A 19,199-nucleotide genomic window follows, 5' to 3' on the forward strand; every position below is an offset into this window, starting at 1 on the left:
CACGTTAAGCTCAGTGGAGGAGGGTGGGGTGAATGGTGACAGGGTGAGTCTCTTTTCAAGGAAGATCATCCAGGAGGAGGAGTGGGGGAGGATGGAGATGCAACGTGGGTTAGACATCCATAGTAAAGGACGGGGTTAGGTCCCAGAAACTGGAAATCATTTATATTATGCGTCAGAAGAATCATGAACGCAGGTTTTGTTTAAATTAGTTAATGGGATGTGGGCATTGCTGGCTGGGCCAGTGTCATTGCCCATCTCAAATTTCCCTCAAGTAGGTTGTGGCGAGCTGCTTTCTTGAACTGCTGAATTCCTTCTGTTGTAGAAGCTCCCACAGTGCCGTTAGGAAGGGACTTCCAGGGTTGATGCGCCGACGGTGAAGGAACGGCAATATAGTTCCAAGTCAGGATGGTGCGTAACTTGGAGGGGAACTTGCAGGTGGTCGTGTTCCAGTGTGTCTGCTGCCCTTGTCCTTCTAGGTGGCAGAGGTCACAGGTTTGGAAGGTGTAATTGAAGGAACCTTGGTGAATTGCTGTAGTGCATCTGGTCAATGGTACACACTGCTGCCACTGTGCGTTGGTGGTGTTGGAGTGAATGTTAAAGGTGGTGTATGGGGTGCCAATCAAATGGGCTGATTTGTCCAGGATGGTGTCAAGCTTAAAATGTTGTTGGAGATGCACTCATCCAGGCAAGTAGGGAATATTCTACTGCACTCCTGACTCATGTCTTGTAGATTTTAGGAAGGCTATGGGGAGTCAGTAGGTGAGTCACCTGATGCATAATTCCCAGTATCTGACCTGCTCTTGTAGCCACAATATCTATATAGCTGGTCCAGTTCAGCATCTCATCAATGGTAGCCTCTAGGGGATTCAGTAATGGCGATACCAGGGAATATCAGGGATGATGATTAGATTCTCTCGTCAGAGATGGTCATTTCCTGGTACTTGTGCGGCGCAAATGTTACTTGCTATCTGTCAGCCCAAGCCTGAATATTGTCCAGGTCATGGCTCATTTGGACATGAACCGCTTCAGTATCTGAGAAGTCGGGAATAGTGCTGAATATTGTGCAATCAGCAGCGAACATCTCCACTTCTGTCCTTATAGAAACTAGGGGCAGGACTAGGCCACTCTGCCCCTCGGGTCTGCTCTGCCCGCCATTCAATATGATCATGGCTGATCCTCGATCTCAATGTCATATCGCTGCTTTCGCCCCATACCCCTTGATGCCATTAAAATCTAAAACATTATCTATTTCTTGAATACATTCAATGACTTGGCCTCCACAGCCTTTTGTGGTAAAGAATTCCAAAGGTTTACAGCCCTTTGAATGAAGAAATCTTTACTTATCTCAGTCCTAAATAGCCTCAACTGTATTCTGGGACTGAGTCATCTGAACGGTTGGGGACTCTGGGTCTGTATTCATTGGCGTTCAGAAGGGGGAATCTTATTGAAACTTACAGGATACTGAGAGGCCTGGATAGAGTGGACTTGGAGAGGATGTTTCCACTTGCAGGAAAAACTAGAAGCAGAGGACACAGTCTCAGACTAAAGGGACGATCCTTTAAAACAGAGATCAGGAGGAATTTCTTCAGCCAGTGGGTGGCGAATCTGTGGAAATCTTTGTCACAGAAGGCTGTGGAGGCCAAATCACTGAGGGTCTTTAAGGCAGAGATAGATAGGTTCTTGATTAATAAGGGGATCAGGGGTTATGGGGAAAAGGCAGGAGAATGGGGATGAGAAAAATATCAGCCATGATTGAATGGCAGAGCAGACTCGATGGGCCGAGTGGCCTAATTCTGCTCCTATCTTATGGTTCTAGATGCCCCAACCAGGGAACACATCTGCCCTGCATCTAGACTGACCAGCCATGTTAGAATTTTATACGTTTCAATTAGATCTCCTCGCATCTTCTCGATTCCAGCGAATACAGGCCCAGTCGTACCAATTTTTCTCACAGGACAGTCCCGCCAACTCCAGTACCAGCCTTGTGAACCTCTGCTGCGCTCTATCTATTCACCTGAGAAAGGAGCTGTGCTCCGAAAGCTTGTGATTCAAAACAAACCTGTTGGACTTTAACCTGGTATTGTAAGACTCTTCACTGTGCCCACCCCAGTCCAACACCGGCATCTCCACATCATGGCACTCTATCTATGGCAAGTATATAATCGGTACCTGCACACAATACTCCAGGTGAGGCCTCATCATGGCCCTGTGTAACTGCAGTAAGACATCCCTTCTATTGAACTCAAATCCTCATGCAAAAATAAAAGGGCAGCACAGTGGCGGTGGATAACACTGCTGCCTCACAGCACAAGAGACCGAGGTGCGATTCAGACCTCAAGTGACTGTCAGTGTGAAGTTTGCACATTCTTCCCGTGTCTGTGTGGTTTCCTCCGAGTGCTTCCGTTTCCTCCCACAGTCCAAAGATGTGGTTAGGTGGTTTGGCAATGCTAAATTGCTCCAAGATGGGGTTATGTAGATATGATGGGACATTAGGTCTAGGTAAGCTGCTCTTTCAAAGGGTCAGTGCAGACTTGATTGGCCGAATGGCCTCCTTCTGCACTGCAGGAATTTTATGATTCTAAAGGCCAACATACCATTTGCCTTCCTCATTTCTTGCTGCACCTGCTTCTCCACTTTCATTGACTGATGTACAAGGACATACAGATCCCTTTGTACATCCCCATTTCCTAATATATCACCATTTAAATAATACTCTTCCCTTTCTGTTTTTCACACCAAAGCATATAACTTCAGATTTAGCCACGCTGTACCGCATCTGCCATGTGTTTGCCCACTCACTCAACTGGTCTAAATCACCTTGAAGCCTCCTTGCATCCTCCTCACAACTCTGCCCAGTTTTGTGCCATCAGCAAACTTGCAGATGTTACATCTCGTTTCCTCATCCAGCTCATTTATATAGATTGTGAAACGCTGGGACTCGAGCATTGACCCGTGTGGTACCCCACTAGTCACTGCCTGCCACTCGGAAAAGTATCCATTTATTTCCACTCTGTTTCCTGTCTGTCAACCAATTTTTGATCCATGGCAATATATTACCCCCTAGTCCACGTGCTTTAATTTTACCCACTAACCTCTTATGAGTGACATAATCAAAAGCCTTCTGAAAGTCTGAATACACCACATCCACTGGTACTCCCTGATCTATTCTACTAGTCACATCTTCAAAAAACTCCCAATAGATTTGTTAAGCATGATTTGCCTTTCATAAACCCTGGAGTGAAGATTATTGATGAAACAACTGAAATGGCTGGGCCTAGGACACTAACCTGGGGAACTCCTGCAGCAATGTCTCGCCGCTGAGATGACTGATGTTCCAATAACTACAGCCATCTTCCTTTTTGCGGAACCCAAAGAGATTGGACACGGAGAGAAAAAAAGAGACTCAAAATAGAAGAAATAAGCTCCGTGCGACAGGAACAGGTTGAACCTAGAGGTTTACCAGGACAGTTGTGTGTTTGGGTCTTCAAGGTTGGGGGTCAGGAGGTGAGTTCAGTGACAATCCTGGAAACAATGGTTTGGATGTTCAGTGGTGGGGTTAGGGTCTAGGGGAGACAGAAAAAAGTGTCTTTAGAGTTGGTGTTCAATCTCTACAAGGTAGAAGTCGGTATGCCTGACAGCAACAGCACCACCCTAGTCAGCAGATTTGACCACAGTACTGAATTAGACCCGAGAGAACAGGGTGCAGCAAGTTCAGTGGGAGAGGCAAGTATAGAAATTAAAGCGGCCATGTCACGTAAAAACGTCTCACAGAAAAGATCAGCAGAAGGCTAACAGGCCGGAGGGAGGGGATCCTGGAAACGGGTGACAGGGTCCGCTGGTCAAGGAAGGGCTCATGGCCAAAGTAGTAAGCACAGAGGGGATCTACAGAAAAAGCGCTCAACTTTGTGCTGAAGATCAAAATTCATTGAGGTGGGACATAAAACGATAACACTCAATCAGAATCACTCAGCATCAGAGATGGGGAGATCACAGAGCATTTTGAATACAATGCATGAGGTGGGATTAGAAGAAGGGATGGTGTCAGAGTAAAGTGAGGGGAAGATAGGTCTGGAGAAGCATCAGTACCCACGAGTTGTTGGAGCATGTGTTCCTTAACAACTGAAAGGAAGAGGAAAAATGTTTTTGTTAAAGTGTCAAATGAGACCAAGGGTGAGATAAAACGGAGAGAGAGAGAGAGAGAGAGCGATGAGTTACACTTGGCAGGGCGCGGTACCAACTGCGAATCTCAGGATGCAACAAAATAAAAACAGCTTTGTGACGAAGCTTTGTAGGTCTTGGAAAAACCTCTAATCCTGGGTGGATTTGAAACATGAAGGATGCAACATTGTCTGAAATCCACAGGGAATAAGTCAGAGCTGGAGACAATCACAATTGATGTGGCTGTGAAAGTGAGTGTTGGTAGACATCTTATCAAATACCAAGAGAAAAATGGAAAGAAACAAAGGTAAACAAGGAGACAAATGGAAATCCTGTCAGAGAACGTTTTCCATGGTCAGCATTCTTGGACAAGAAATGGCAGTGAGTGTAATTCTGATTACAATTTTTTGCCAGGCATAATATATACAACTTCATAGTATTGACCCAAATTCTCAGCAGTTCTATCACAAATGCAAGAGTTCTAAAACCTCTAAACTCTATACTTTCTGCACTATATATAATGCTCCCTGAATAAATGGTCATTTTTTTTGTCCTAAATTGTATCAGCAAAAGCTCCCTTGTTAAAATATCAAGTCATTTTTAAACAAACCATCCCAGGAGGTGAAGTTCTAAATAAATACAAACTGCCCGACCAAAGCCTAAGTTATTTACACTAGATCATATCGAAATTACAGTTAATGGTTTAAATGATCTATTCTGTGATCAAATTTATTTAAAGTTTATTAATAGCCAAACATGAACCTCACAACAGAGTTGAGGTGGGGGTAAAAGCAAGGCAAGACATTCCATCAAAAGTTTAATTACTTTATGCTCAGCAAGTATAAGGTGAGAACACTAATGCTTTCAAATTAAAGTCTCAGAGGGATATTGCTTTCCTCTGGGAGAACTCGCTATGTAAACTCAGCAGAAAGCTATACTGCATATTTAGTCTTTTCTTGTGAGCAGCTAAGACACCTGCAGCCATGAAGCCTCAGGCTAAAGCAAAATCCAAATAGAATTAATCCAACTCTTATTAATTTGTTTTATGGTATCAATCCAGAGGAAATCTCACAGCCATTACCTTCTGCACCGTTCCTCTCAATTTGAGAATACTTGAACAACAGAGTTTTTGCAAATATTTGTAACCAAAAAGATCTTTACAGCCATAATGGCCAGAGAGCCTCCTTTTTTCCCCATTATTCAATAACCGTACATGATAAACAAAGTTACATTATTATAAAATCGGTCTAGAATCTTCTAGGAAATTACTAAAAAATCTAAGGAAAATAGGAATGATACGCTACAGTTTTACTGGAGCAGGGGCAGAGAAGAACAGGAGTAAGAGTTTTAAAGGCAGCCAACTGTACCTATTACTAACTGGTCAGAGTCTAATAGTAGGGATAATTTGTAACAGTTTGTTATTCAACTACATAAAATTTAGTATTATGGTAATAACCTACTTCCATCTCTGCAGTAAATCTGTATTTTATAACTGTAATTGCATCACAATAAGTGGCATTCAGCGTTTGTTCTATATAATTTTCTGATTGCCTGTGGTGGTGCAGTCACCAACTCCATTCCATCAGAGTTCCTTAATAATATTTATGTACTTCTGCCTCAACCTCTAATAGCACTATAGTTTCCTGACCGTAACAGGTCTATCATGGCTGCCAAAGGCCACTTCAAAATCCCATGGGTTGATGTTGAAGCTAACATCTGATTTATTCACAGTTGTTTCTGGAATATATGAATACAGGCTTTCAACTTCTTAACCCAACATGTGCTTCACTTATTCTATTGTGTACAAAACAGTTACTGCTAACATTATCTAATTACTCAGTCCACCCTTTAAAAGTCCCCTCAGAACCATCTTTTCGACCATATTTTTGAATAAATTTCTCAACTCGTTTACTATTGCTTGCCATTTTTTTATTTGTCCTTTGTAAAAAGCCTTGGGTCATTAATTTACATGAGAATGACAGCACAAGTAAAAGATGTTTCCATTGACTTTGAATGCAACAGTGGGATAAGCCACTCATGATGACTGTCAACATAACACATGGTCAAATAGAGGATTCCTGCTGACAAGTCGACATTGAAGATATAAAGTCACTAGATTCAATAAACTTCTAACCTGCTAGGTGAGCTTCAGTAACTCGAAAGCAAAACAGACAACATACAGATAATTAAGTTTAGGCAATAGAACTGTCAATAATGTGTAAAATATATACAGACATGAGCGCGCACAAAACTCTGATGTATCCTTCCAAAGAAAGTCTTTGCATTATCTATTTGGTTCTTAATGATTTCTCTCATCAGTTGCCCATTTCACGCATTGTTCATTGAAGAATTTCTTCGTTCGCACTGTTGCTTCACAGTGCCAGGGTCCCAGGTTCGATTCCCAGCTTGGGTCAGTGTGTGTGTGGAGTCTGCACGTTCTCGCCATGTCTGCGTTGGCTTCCTATCGGTGCTCCGGTTTCCTCCCACAAGTCTAGAAAGAAGTGCTTTTTAGGTGAATTGGACATTCTGAATTCTCCCTCTGTCGCCGGAATGTGGCGAATAGGGGCTTTTCACATTAACGTCATTGCAGTATTAATGCAAGCCTACTTGTGACAATAAAGATTATTAAATCTACCTTTTCTGTATGCCCTTCTCCGCTCTTGTGATGCAATTTTCTGAACTTATCTTTTCTATATTATTTACTAAGTTTTAGAAACCTCAAGAAGAACATCTCTCAGATACCTCTGTGAAAGGCTGAAAAGACAAACTGTTATTTATATGATGCCACTCAGATTCTCAAGATGTTTCAAAGTGCATTATAGCCAAATCATTATTTTGAAAAGTTCTTACCATTGTTCTGCAGGCAATTGCAGCAGTCAATACGGTGTAGAGCAATTCTCCACAAATAGAAATGATAAAATGACCAATCTATTTCAGTTGAGTTGAAGGTTAAATGTTGGATAGAATACCAAGCAAGCTGCCTTGCTCTTCTTTAATAGCGCCATGGAACCTTGGCATAGACCTAATCAGGTGGAGCCTCAGTTTAATTTCTCAGCTAAAAGATGGTAATTTTGACAAAGCTCTTTCAAGACAGCATCAAGTTGTTGGTCGCAATTAAATGGTCTGTTCCTGTAGTGAAACTGGAACCCAATCTTAACTCAGGAGCGAGATTAAGACTATTGCACCAAAATCCAAGTATCTCCAATCTTTCCTCATACCTTTGACATTAGACATTTGGCTCAACTGGGCTATGCCACTCATATCACCCTTGTTACTCAGTAGCCAGAATTGGCAAGCATACTTAAGGTGCAGTCCGACCAAACAATTTTACAATTTGATCATAAATTTATCTCTGCTTTGTCTACATGTTTTAACATTCCATGTTTTATCAATTGCTGCTGCATTGGTGGGCAGGTTGAATAGAGACTCCATTAAACTTTACCTTTAGCCCTTCCAATATCGTTATTTGATAAATACGCTAGAGGTCAGGGGTTTGGAAGGTGCTATTAAAGGAACATTGGCAAATTATTGCACTGCATTTTTAGATATCGCACATTGCTGCCACAGTGCCTTGGTGGAGGAACGAATGCTTTTGGTGATGGACGGGGGTGCCCTACTTTATTCTGAATGGTGGGAAGCTTCTTGAGTGTTGTTGGAGCTGTACTCATCCAGGCAAGTGGAGAAGTCCATCACACAGCCGACTTGTGCCTTGCAAATGGTCGGCAGGCTTTGGGGCATTAGGAAGCGAGTTACTCACCACAAAATTACTAGTCTCTGACCTGCTCTTGTTGCTACAATATTTATATGGCTGGTCCCGTTACGTTTATGGATACTGAAGGTGGGAAATTCAGTGATTATTTACTGGCATGGGGAGATGGCTAATTTCCCCCTGTTGGAGATGGCGATTGCCTGGCACTTGTATTGTATGAATGTTTCTTGCCACTTATCAGCCCAAGCATGAATTCTGTCCAGGCCTAGCTGCATGCAGACACAGACTGCATGAGGAGTTGTGAATGGGATTGAACACTCTGCAATCATAAGCAAATATCACCACTTCTGCCTTTCTGATGGAAGGTAGATCATTGATGGTGTACCTGAAGGTGGTTAAAATTAGACCAGTCCTGAGAGATGCAGGCAGTGACATCCTAAGCCCGAGATGATTGCTTCCAACAACCATAACCATCTTCCTTTGTGCTAGGTATGACGTTAGCTAGTGGATCATTTTCCCCCATTACCATAGATTCCAAATTTCACTGATTTTTGAAAGTTGAATAAAATAAGTGATCTTAAAAAGTATCCCTTCCCTCAGGATACTTTTCCCTAGTCCGAATGCATTCATGATTTAGAAGGAGCCAATTTAATCAGGCTTGCTCGAGGTAAAGAGAGAATTTATTAGTTACTAAAATGTAAGAAAATAATAAAACAGACATACACACAGATTACAGAAGGGAGACTAAAAATAATAGTTAGAGATATACAAATCAGTCTTTTGTTTGTCTGTGGGTAGAAACGTTGTGGCTGTTAAGTTGGGTGCTTCCAATAGCATTGACCTTTGCAGTTGATTAGGAAATTTTGGTTCAGCAAGTTAGCTGGAATGAGTTGTCCTATTTCCTTTTCGACTGTGACTTTGCTGGGTTGATTTGCTTCCAGCAATCAAGAAAAGAGAGACATTTTACCTACAAGAACTGGGATGTTTAGTGAGTTGTCCTTCAAATGTGACCTAAACAGCACACAGAAGTACAATAGAGCTAGAACACCAGACAAGTACAGAGACCAGGGTATCCTTAGAAGGGGAAAAAGACAAACATGTCTAGGATACAACTCGTAGTTGGTCTCGGTCGAGGTGGTAGTGAGCTTCTATTATCTCCGCAGGAGATTACGGTTCAGTTTTTTACAAGGCATCCCTTCTGTTGAAATGCCTCGGCCTGAAAAAGACATTCCATGGTCTCCCTCGGGACTTAATATAATTCACATTTGAATTCCAGTAAGTGGTCACTCTGCAATCTTTGCCAGTTCTGCTTCTGTTTTTTTTTTAAAAACCACAAATCTTATTTGTACAGGGCTATGATCGGTTGTCAAGACAAGTTATATTTTCAAAGAATTGTAATAAATTTATCAAACAGAATTGCCCTTTTGCGAAACCATGGTTAATTGTTCGAAACTATATATTTCAAGTGCATTGTTAAGACTTATTTAATAATAGATTCCAGCATTTTTCCAATAACTTATGTTAGGCTAACAGCCTTCTGTCCTTGGTAAAGTCAGCATAAATCTGTTGCGAATTGTGTTTTTTGCTACTTCATGGGGCTATGATTTCAAAGTTATAATACTGCCTTTTAGAAAACAATCCATGACAAATGAATAGTTGCTCATCAGTATTTACATGGTATTAAATAGGAATTCATGGAAATTAAATTGATTAAAATCCTTTACATTCAATTGAGATGATTGCTTACTGCACTTGGAAGGCAACCCATGTGAAAATTATGTAATTAAATGCCATTCAGTACAGCACAAGAATTGCAGTCATTTATATCAGAGTACTAAGTAAAGGATTAATATAATGTAAATGAGGAATTTGCCACGTGATTTTGGAGTAAGGTTGGTAATTGCTTGCTATCATTTGTTAATCACAGCCTCAATGTAAAGGGTGTTAAGAGTAATGAGTGGCATATTTTTTACATTTAAAAATAGATGCTGAAAGAAAGCCCAACAGAAGGAGGCATGACGATGACTAGAAGTGTCCGAAACAAATCTGAAGGCTAGCTAACTTCAGGCACCAATGTATCAATATTATATACACTTTTCCCTTTGGAAAAGGTATGCAGTCATACCTTCATGAATTTATTGGTTGAGCACATTAATGTAATAAATATGCTATGGAGTTGAAAAACCATTCATCTATGCTGAACCAGCTTATCTCAGCCAAGGCAAGTTATGGAAGAGATAAGCCCCATTCAACTAGGCATGATTCAAAATACTGGTAATTATCCAATAATCTCAGTCAGAAAGTATGCTTGTGTGGCCGGCTGTGGACAAATTAATCAGACATAGCTGATTGCCCTCTCTAGCCTGACGCCTGTTCGTATACAGTGCATATAGCCGAGTTTCCATTTATGTCTGGATAAGACACAAAACCAAGTCCGAAATAAGCAGCAAAGAAAATTATATTGGCAGTTAATTTTGGAGCAATGAAAGAATCTATAACTGCAGCAATCTGTTATTTTATACCGGCGATGAAATGAAAGTTAACATTTGGGGAATGAAAAAGTGCATTGAGTGAGCAGCAGCAGTAAGACCAGCATTTACACAAATTACAGTCTGATCAACTTCCCTTAAAAATGATATTCCACTTGCTTACAGAAGTCACCATAACTAATTTGAGAGTGTGCGCGTCAACTTGGAGTCAGTGATGGCATTCTCAAACAAGTCAGGTGGTCAGGGCTTCAGGCTCTACTGAGAGAGGACTTCAATATAATACTAAAGGGGTACAATGTCATCGTCTTTACAATGAGTCATTAAACTAAGGTCCGACTCATTCATTAAACAACGGTTTGGGAGGGCTTGCTGACATCAAATTAGCTACCACATTCACCAACATTACAATTGTGGTTACACTTCAACAGTAACTTGTTAGCCGCAAAGCATTTTAGAATAAGTAAGCAGGTGGATTTTCCCCTCATTTTATTCTTTCCTTAGTATTAAAACAAAATATCACAATTTACTTCCAAGGAGTAAGCTACACAGTCCATTTACATGTGCTGATCCAATAATTCTGAAATTCTACATACACACGGAACACGTGTATAAACATCTATTGCAAATAACATTGTAACACATGAAGGCAAACTTGGGAAAACCAATTAAGCTTACAGAATAAAAATTAACCCTTTATTTGTGTGTGTGTGTGTGTGTGTGTGTGTGTGTGTGTGTGTGTGCGTGTGGTATACAGGCAGTGCACCGTTCACAGCTCTGCAGGGTGGAGAGTTCCAGGAATTAACAACTCTGGGAAGGCCTCTCTCGTCTCGGTCCCTGGATGGCCAGCCACAGTCTTAAGAATTTGGCAGTCTATGTTTTTCCCCATCATAGAATTTACAGTGCAAAAGGAAGCCATTCGGCCCATCAAGTCTGCACCGGCCCTTCGAAAGAGCACCCCAATCTTCACCCTATCCCCGTCACCCGGTAACCCCAGCTAACCTTTTTGGACACTAAGGGCAATTTAGGATGGCCAATCTACCTAACCTGCACATCTTTGGTTCATTTATGTGCAGGAGGCCTGAGCAGCAACTTAAAAAGGGACAACTTCTTTGCAGCTGTGAAGCTCAGAGGAAACACTGCTAGCTGATGGACAGGGATGTGGAAAGTAGAGTTTACAAGACACTGGTTGGCTGTTTGGGCTTGAGAAAGGAATTTCTTCACGCACTTGAGTCATTGGAATTCTCTGCCCTGGAGGGCTATGGATGACTGCACCATCAAATAGTTCAAGGCTGAGGTGGACAGAGTTTTGAATTCTTAAGGAAATCAAGCTCTTTGGGAGACAGGTAAGAAAAAGTAGAGTTGCTGTCAAAGCTCATCCGTTATTTTATGGAATGGCAGATGGGGACATATGTCCGCCTTCTGGTCCTATTTCGCATATTATTTCTTACCTCAAAAGATTCATTATTTTGACAGAAACATGTATATAAATATCTAATGGAAATAACAGATTGTAATGTGTGATGGCAAACCTGGGAAACTGGTTTGCGAAAAAAGAAACTGTACAGTGAATCTGGTGAATCTTGTTCCAGATGGTGATCATCGCCTGGCACTTATGTCATACAGGTTACTTGCCATATATCTGCCCAAACCTGAATGTTGTCCAGGGCTTGTTGTGCATGTGCATGACTGTTTCAATGTTGGAGTTGTGAATAGTGCTACTGTGCAAAATCAGGAAACATTTTCTCACGTCTGATGGAGAGAAGCTCATTGATGAAGCAACTGAAATGGCTGGGCCAAGGACACTGATCTGAAGAACGTCTGCAGTGATGAAACGTCTGTAGTGATGACCTGGGGCTAAGAAGTTAAGTCTCCAACAATCACAACCATCTTTCTTTATGGGACAGGTATGAGACCAGCCAGGGGAAGGGTCTATCCCTCCTTATACTTTACCAGGGATCCTTAATGCCACCCTCAATCTAATGCTGCCCTGTCAAGGACAACCACTCTACCCCTCAGCTTTGGAATTCAGCTTTTTGTTCATGTTTGAACCAAGGCTTTAATGAGGTCTGGAAACAAGTGGCTCTGGTGAAATCCAAACTTGGCATTAGTGAGCATGTTACTGGTGAGAAAGCACCGCTTCATGGCACTGTTGAGGACACCTTCCATTCATTTGTTGACAATCAAGAGTAGAGTTTTGGTCCGATAATTGGCCGGATTGGATATTTCATACATTTAGTGCACAGAACATACCAATTTTCCAGATTGCCGGATATAAGGGCATGGCTAGTTCCAGTGTACAAGTCTTCAATGCTATAGCTGGGATGCTGAAATGTATCAGTGCGTTCAGCATCGTCTTAATATCCAGTGTGACTCAAATTGTCTGAGCTTTGGCATCTATGATGTTGGGGACCTGAAGAGGAGGCAGAGATGGATCATCCACTTGACATTGGTTGTAGATGATTGCAAATGCCTTATCTGATGCACGCACAGCTGAGCTCTGTCACCACTGAGGTGAGGATGTACGTGGTGCCTACTTATTCCAATTTAGCTGTCCAGTGACATTCACAACTAAATGTGGCAGAGCTTCGATGTGATCAGTTGGTTGTGGAACTGTTTAGTTCTGTCTATAGCTTGCTGTTTAATATGCAACTAGCCCTGCAGCTTCACCAACCTGAAATTAATATTTAGGTATGTCAGATGCTGCTCCTGACACGCTCGTCGACGCTTATTGAACTACGGTTGTTCCCTGGCTTGATGGTAATGGTACAGCAAGGCCACAAGATTACAGATTGTGGTGGACCATAGTTCTGCTGCTAATAACCCATGGCACTCACGGGATACCCAGATTTGAGATACGAGATCGGTTCTGAATCTATCCCATTTTGTAGGGTAAAGTTTCACAGCACAATGGAACCCTCAGTGTGAAGTCAGAACTTCTCCACAAGGTCTGTGCAGTGATCACTCCTACCAATACTGCCAAGGACAGATGCATCGGGAGTAGGTAGTTAACAAGGACAAAGTCAAGTAGACTTCTCCCTCTGGTTGGTTTTCCACATGCTCTGTCTGGCAGATATCTACTCAGGAAGTGGCCAGCTTGATCAGTAGTGGGGCTACAGAGCCACTGGTGATGGGCACTGATGTCCCTGCCAGTGTAGATCTGTGTGTCCTTGTTGCCCTCGGAGCTGCAGCTTAGGAAAAAACGACAAATACTAAAAGTGATTGCTGACCTAACTTAATTTGAGTTTACAAAAAATCTACTACAAAAATGCTTGCATGCGGTTTTTTCATTTGGTGATTATATTTGAATTTTTCACTTGAATTTTGAGTCAACACTATCATAGTTCTGTAAGCTTCAACTTTATCTTTAGTGTCTTGCTTTTTCAACTGGGGATATGAGGAATATGATTCCAGTTGAGAATTAAATATGCATTACAACCATGAATAATACAGGAATTTTCAACCTCAGTGCAAGCCTTTGCAAGTGTATGACATGTGGAAACAGGAGTTTCTGGCTATCACAGAGAATTCTAAATGGGTTACTGTTAAGTCCCTATATTTTGTTTGTCACTTTCTTTATTAGAAAAAAAGTGATCTGCTTCTAAACCTTCATGCCTTTTGTTTTCAAGTCGTTGGTTTGTTAGGTCACCAAACATTACATTTTAATGGTATATCGATGCATGAAACAAATATCTGTATGGTCAATGTGTGTCTACAAATGTGGGTCTATAAATTGTTTAGATCAGCAGTTCCCAATTTTTTCCTTTATGAGGAACACAGATGGTCATCAAAAGCTTTTGCTGACCACAAAATATGCAAACAGTTTTAAACATTTTTTTTTTTACATAGCTTACGTCTAACAGGAGCCAAACTTGTTTCAACTGGTATTAAAAATGCAGCTAGTTCTAATAGTTTATGATGCACACTCACAAATACATATAATTGTATTATTTTGTTCCACGGACCACCTACAGTATTCTCAAGGATCACAGGTTGGAAACCACTGGTTGACAGCACGCTTCTATTAGATACATGCTTTGATTATCATTTCGTTTAGGTGGCACGGCAGTAGCACTGTTGCTTCACAGCTCCAGGGTCCCAGGTTCGGTTCCTGGCTTGGGTCGCTGTCTGTGCGGAGTCTGCACATTCTCCCCGTGTCTACGTGGGTTTCCTCCGGGTGCTCCAGTTTTCTCCCACAGGTCCCCAAAGACATGCTGTTAGATGAATTGGACATTGAGTTCTCCTTCAGTGTACCCGAACAGGGACCGGAGTGTGGCGCCTAGGGCATTTTCACAGTAACTTCATTACAGTGTTCATAATAAAGATTATTATTCTTATTACTACTCTAGCACCTCAGTCACTTTGACTTTCATTCTCGGCTATTTATTCAGTAGCATTCATTAAGTATCTATGTTGCCTATAGTTATGGATGTTGATTTTTATTTGCAATTATTCTGCCTATTTGTACATTTTGTCCGACATGTTATACTTGTTGATCAGCAGCCTTGGAATAGAATGGTATTTTTAAATTCATTACTACCTGCAGCTTTTACCCATTTCCATAGTTTCAGATTCCAACTCCTTCATGTGACAGCTTGACCGCTTTTTGGCTACGGCAGAAATCATATCAAAGCAGCAACCATGCCAGAGGGATCACCTGGATTGGTTTCAATTGTTTAAAAGGTATCATAGAGAATTTTTCTAGATTATTTTTCCTAATTGGTCTTGATTTTGTCTGTTTTTCTCTTCTCCCAAGAGGAAACACAATTTTCAGGAGTGCGAATATCTTGTGATGCATTTAACAACAGACGCAGATAGGAAATAGGAGCTGGAGTAGGCCATTTGGCCTTTTGAATCTGCTATGCTATTTAACAAGATCATGACTGATCTGCCACCTCAGTGCATCTCCATAACCCACAATTTCCATTGCACCCAAAAATCTATCGACCTCTGTATTGAATATACTGATCGACTGAGCATCTAGTTATCTTTGGCAGAAAATAACAAAAATTCACAACCCTTTCAGTGAAGAAATTTCTCATCTCAGTCTTAAATAATCAGCCCCTATTCTTGAAATGCATCCCCTTGTTCTAGATTTCATATACACCCCGAGCCCTTTCCTAATCTTGAATGCTTCAATGCTATCACCTCTTATGCTTCTAAACTCCAAAGAATCTCTGACGGTGCAGCACTCCCTCAATACTGCACTGGTGTGCCAGCTAGATTGTGGTCTTCAAAAACTGAACTGAAGCTTGGATCTTAAACTTCTGACTCAGACAAGAGTGATGTCAAATGAGCCACGGCTGACACAAACAGCTTTGGGAAGCAACATGTTTAAGGACTTGAGGGAAAGGAAGATTCACGGAGAAAGGGAAGCTGGGAAGAGTATTATTTGAGAAGTGGGTTGATGGGAGCATTTATGAAGGGGAGGGGGCAGTATCTTAGGAGAGCGAGAGCCATCTACAATATCAACTCGCATGGAGTCGGACAGGGAACATATACTTCCCATCAAGAATCACTGGCAAGTCTTTATTTCTCTCTCTCGCCTGAGCCTAGGAATAGAAGTCAATTGTTGTGCAACTGCTACCTCAGCCAAGAGAGCCAACTCAATACAGATCGAGAACTGAACATGGGGTCTTTTGGTCGGAATAACTCAATATCACAACGGCTCAATAATTCATCAGGAGAGTTCTAATTAGATCTGACAGTTTGCACAGACAGCTCATTGATTGCCACCTTTATTTCTAACACCTCAATATTCAATAAAATGAAGTTTAATTACATTATGTTTAACTTATAGACATTATGGCAGTGCTTCTAAACACAGACTTACAAGCACATTCCTACCATATAGTTGAACCAAAAAGTAATTTATCAAATTTGGTGAAAATTAACAAAGAAATTAAACAAATCACATCTACAGAAGGTTTCTCTATTTTCCAAAAGAAAACATCTTGTTGAGTTTGGTGAAGATCAGATGCAACACTAATGTAAAAATATAGTGTAGAGGGCATCTCCAGATAGCAGCATCACCAATCCTATCTTCACCCAACATCTAAACATGATCTTTCCAAAAACAGTCACTGGATAGTGATTTTTCCCCTTTTCAGACTCAGGCGTAACAAGGAAAACTACAAGCTCCTCAGTTTCTGCCGCATCCGAGAACAAAATTCATCACAGATTGAAATCTGTCTGGAGGGCTTGCTGTAAAGCATGTAAAACTAAATAAATGTCAAACAACTGGATTAGAATATAACACATTACTAAAGCGGCTCAGGACAGAATTCAAACAGCCTACAGGTATTATCTGAATCGTTTGACAGCCATGTTTCAGTTATCAATGCAATTCTATAGTTCTAACTGGGGTATATTAAGGCAGTAATGTAGGAATATTTTTCGTGATGAGAAATTGGCTGGGGCACACTGGTGTAATCAGTACATGTCTGTAATTATGAAAATAATGTAATCATACATCTATTATATCAATTCATAACAATTCCTCCAATAGCACCTCCAATCACCCTGCGTTAATCTAATTTCGTACATTTCATTCAAACAATGGGGTCCATGAGAATTTGGCTGAAAGTTACTGTCTATGGCATATGTGGAACCATCCTCCATTGTATAGAGTTCTGCAGATTTCACTTTACACTGTATATTTTGTTCATTACTCATTTTGAATAAATTGGATAAGTATGCAATTACATTAGAACGTAGCTTCAGGAATAGTCCATTCAGTCCTTCAAGCCTGCTCCACCATTCAATAAGATTAATTTCCTGTCTGTCCCCATAACCCTGCACTCCCTTGTCTGTCAAATAATCGGTCCAGCTCTGCTTTAAATAAATTTAAAGATCCAATTTACACTGTTCTCTGGGGAACGAGAGTTCCACACGAACGACCCTTTGAAAGAAAATTCTTCTTAGATCAGTCGTCTAAAGGAGACCCCAGGTCTATTCTTCTCCCATTAACGGAAACATCCTTCCAGTATCTACCCTATCAAGACCATTCAGGAGCTTACAAGTTTCAATAAGATCACCTCTCAGTTCTTCTAAACTCCAAAGCGTATAGGCCCATAGGCGAAACCTTTCGTCATAGGATAAACTCTTCATCTCAGGAATACATCAAGTGAACCCTCTGTGCTGCTTCTATTGCAGTTTTAACCTTGATCAAACCTTATTGAAACTTGTAAACTCCTGAATAGGGGCTGGTTTAGCACAGGGCTAAATCGCTGGCTTTGAAAGCAGACCAAGGCAGGCCAGCAGCAAGGTTCAATTCCAGTACCAGCCTCCCCGAACAGGCGCCGGAATGTGGCGACTAGGGGCTTTTCACAGTAACTTCATTTGAAGCCTACTTGTGACAATAAGCGATTTTCATTTTCATTCATTTCATCAACTAAGCACTCCAAAAGCTGTAAACAGTACTTCAGATATGGCCTCATCAATACCCTGTGCAATTTCAGTAAAATTGGCCTCTTTTATATTCCATCCCTCTTGCAATAAATATCAACATTCCATTTCCCTTCCTAATCACTTGCATCATGTTGCATACTATCTTTTTCTGACATGTACCAGGGCACCCAGATCCCTCTCTACTGAGTTATGCAATTTCTCCTATTTAAGTAGTATACTGCTTTTACATTCTTCCTGCCAAAGTGTTCAAGTTCACATTTTCTCACATTATTCTCGATCTGCCAAATATTTGTCCACTCATCTAACCTGTCCAAATCCCGTTCCAGACTCTACCTCCTCTTGTGGCACAATGAGCAAATCTGGACAGCTTCAATCTATCCAATTTCATATTTCTCAGCTCTTGTATGTCAGAGAAATGTCAGTCTTAGGACGGGAAAGAAAACCTGTTGCATTTGAAGTAAACACATTTTGCACAAAACAATCACAATTAGTAATTCAACTCTGGAACAGTGGATGGCTGAACCCAAATTAAACTGTTCAGTGTGCCAATGGAACCTCCCACATTGTCCTTTCTTTGAATACAACAATAAATACTTTAATAATTTAATGTGTAGAAAGTGGTGAAGATTCTACAATTCTATTACCACTTGATGTAAAGTAAACCATTATGGCAAATGTTTGGCCAACTCAAAACAATTGTTAGCCATCTTTACAAGAAATCAGAAAAGGCTGCCAATGAATTATGATTCTTTTTGAACGGAGACAAACAAAAAACTTACTTTGTTTGATCAATCTTTTGTCTGCCACGATTATGTTTTCAGCATCAATAACTATGACTTTCCCATCCCGAGGGCCAACGGCAAAGTTGTCAAAGCTGACATCGAGGAGGTAGAGCGCAAATTCAAAATCATTGTTAGTGAGTTGTTCAGCAATTTCCAGCAGCTGCCAGGCCAAGTCTACTCGCTTTTCCCAGGGTGCATTATAGAAACTCCAAAGTTCATTGCCTACATAATTTACAGCAACCATTCTCCCACAGGCTCCAAGGTACTTTGCAAAAGGCCATCCTTCATCTGATGGAAAACTCTGCAGAGACAAGGGGGGAAAGAAAAGTGTCAAATATCACCACATTGAAGCTTAATAATTTATAATAAAGCCTACAGGCTATGCAGTTTTAGACTTTCTTGCACCACATGGGTCATAGGTTCAAGCTCCCATATAGTGCTTGCAATGTTATATTCTCTCAGTTACACGATATAACAACTGCCTTCACTATGGCTTCAGAAACAGAAGTCACATATCCCTCAGGCAAGACTGACTTGCTACATGGTATAACAGTGTTACAAAGAAGGTTACTGCCATTTTCAAGGAGAAGCTATGGAAGGAGAATAAAAAGAGTACAAATAAAGGGGGCCTAATTAAGAGGCTAATTTATCTGG

The 19,199-nt window shown here is 41.0% G+C and overlaps 1 protein-coding gene across 3 annotated transcripts in view; it reads right to left on the minus strand.

The window, feature by feature from the left end:
* Positions 1–19,199, minus strand: part of dipk2ab (divergent protein kinase domain 2Ab) — a 277,074-nt gene that overhangs the window by 128,168 nt on the left and 129,707 nt on the right. For 2 of the 3 annotated variants that reach the window (XM_072473888.1, XM_072473889.1), the window contains one exon: positions 18,543–18,846. In XM_072473888.1, the coding sequence (XP_072329989.1) occupies positions 18,543–18,846 (304 nt within the window). Of the gene's footprint in view, positions 1–6,076; positions 6,650–18,542; positions 18,847–19,199 lie in introns of those variants that run through there. The other variant, XM_072473891.1, reaches the window with a different exon arrangement.

Source organism: Scyliorhinus torazame, chromosome 14 (assembly GCF_047496885.1).
Source record: "Scyliorhinus torazame isolate Kashiwa2021f chromosome 14, sScyTor2.1, whole genome shotgun sequence".
Lineage (NCBI taxonomy): Eukaryota > Metazoa > Chordata > Chondrichthyes > Carcharhiniformes > Scyliorhinidae > Scyliorhinus > Scyliorhinus torazame.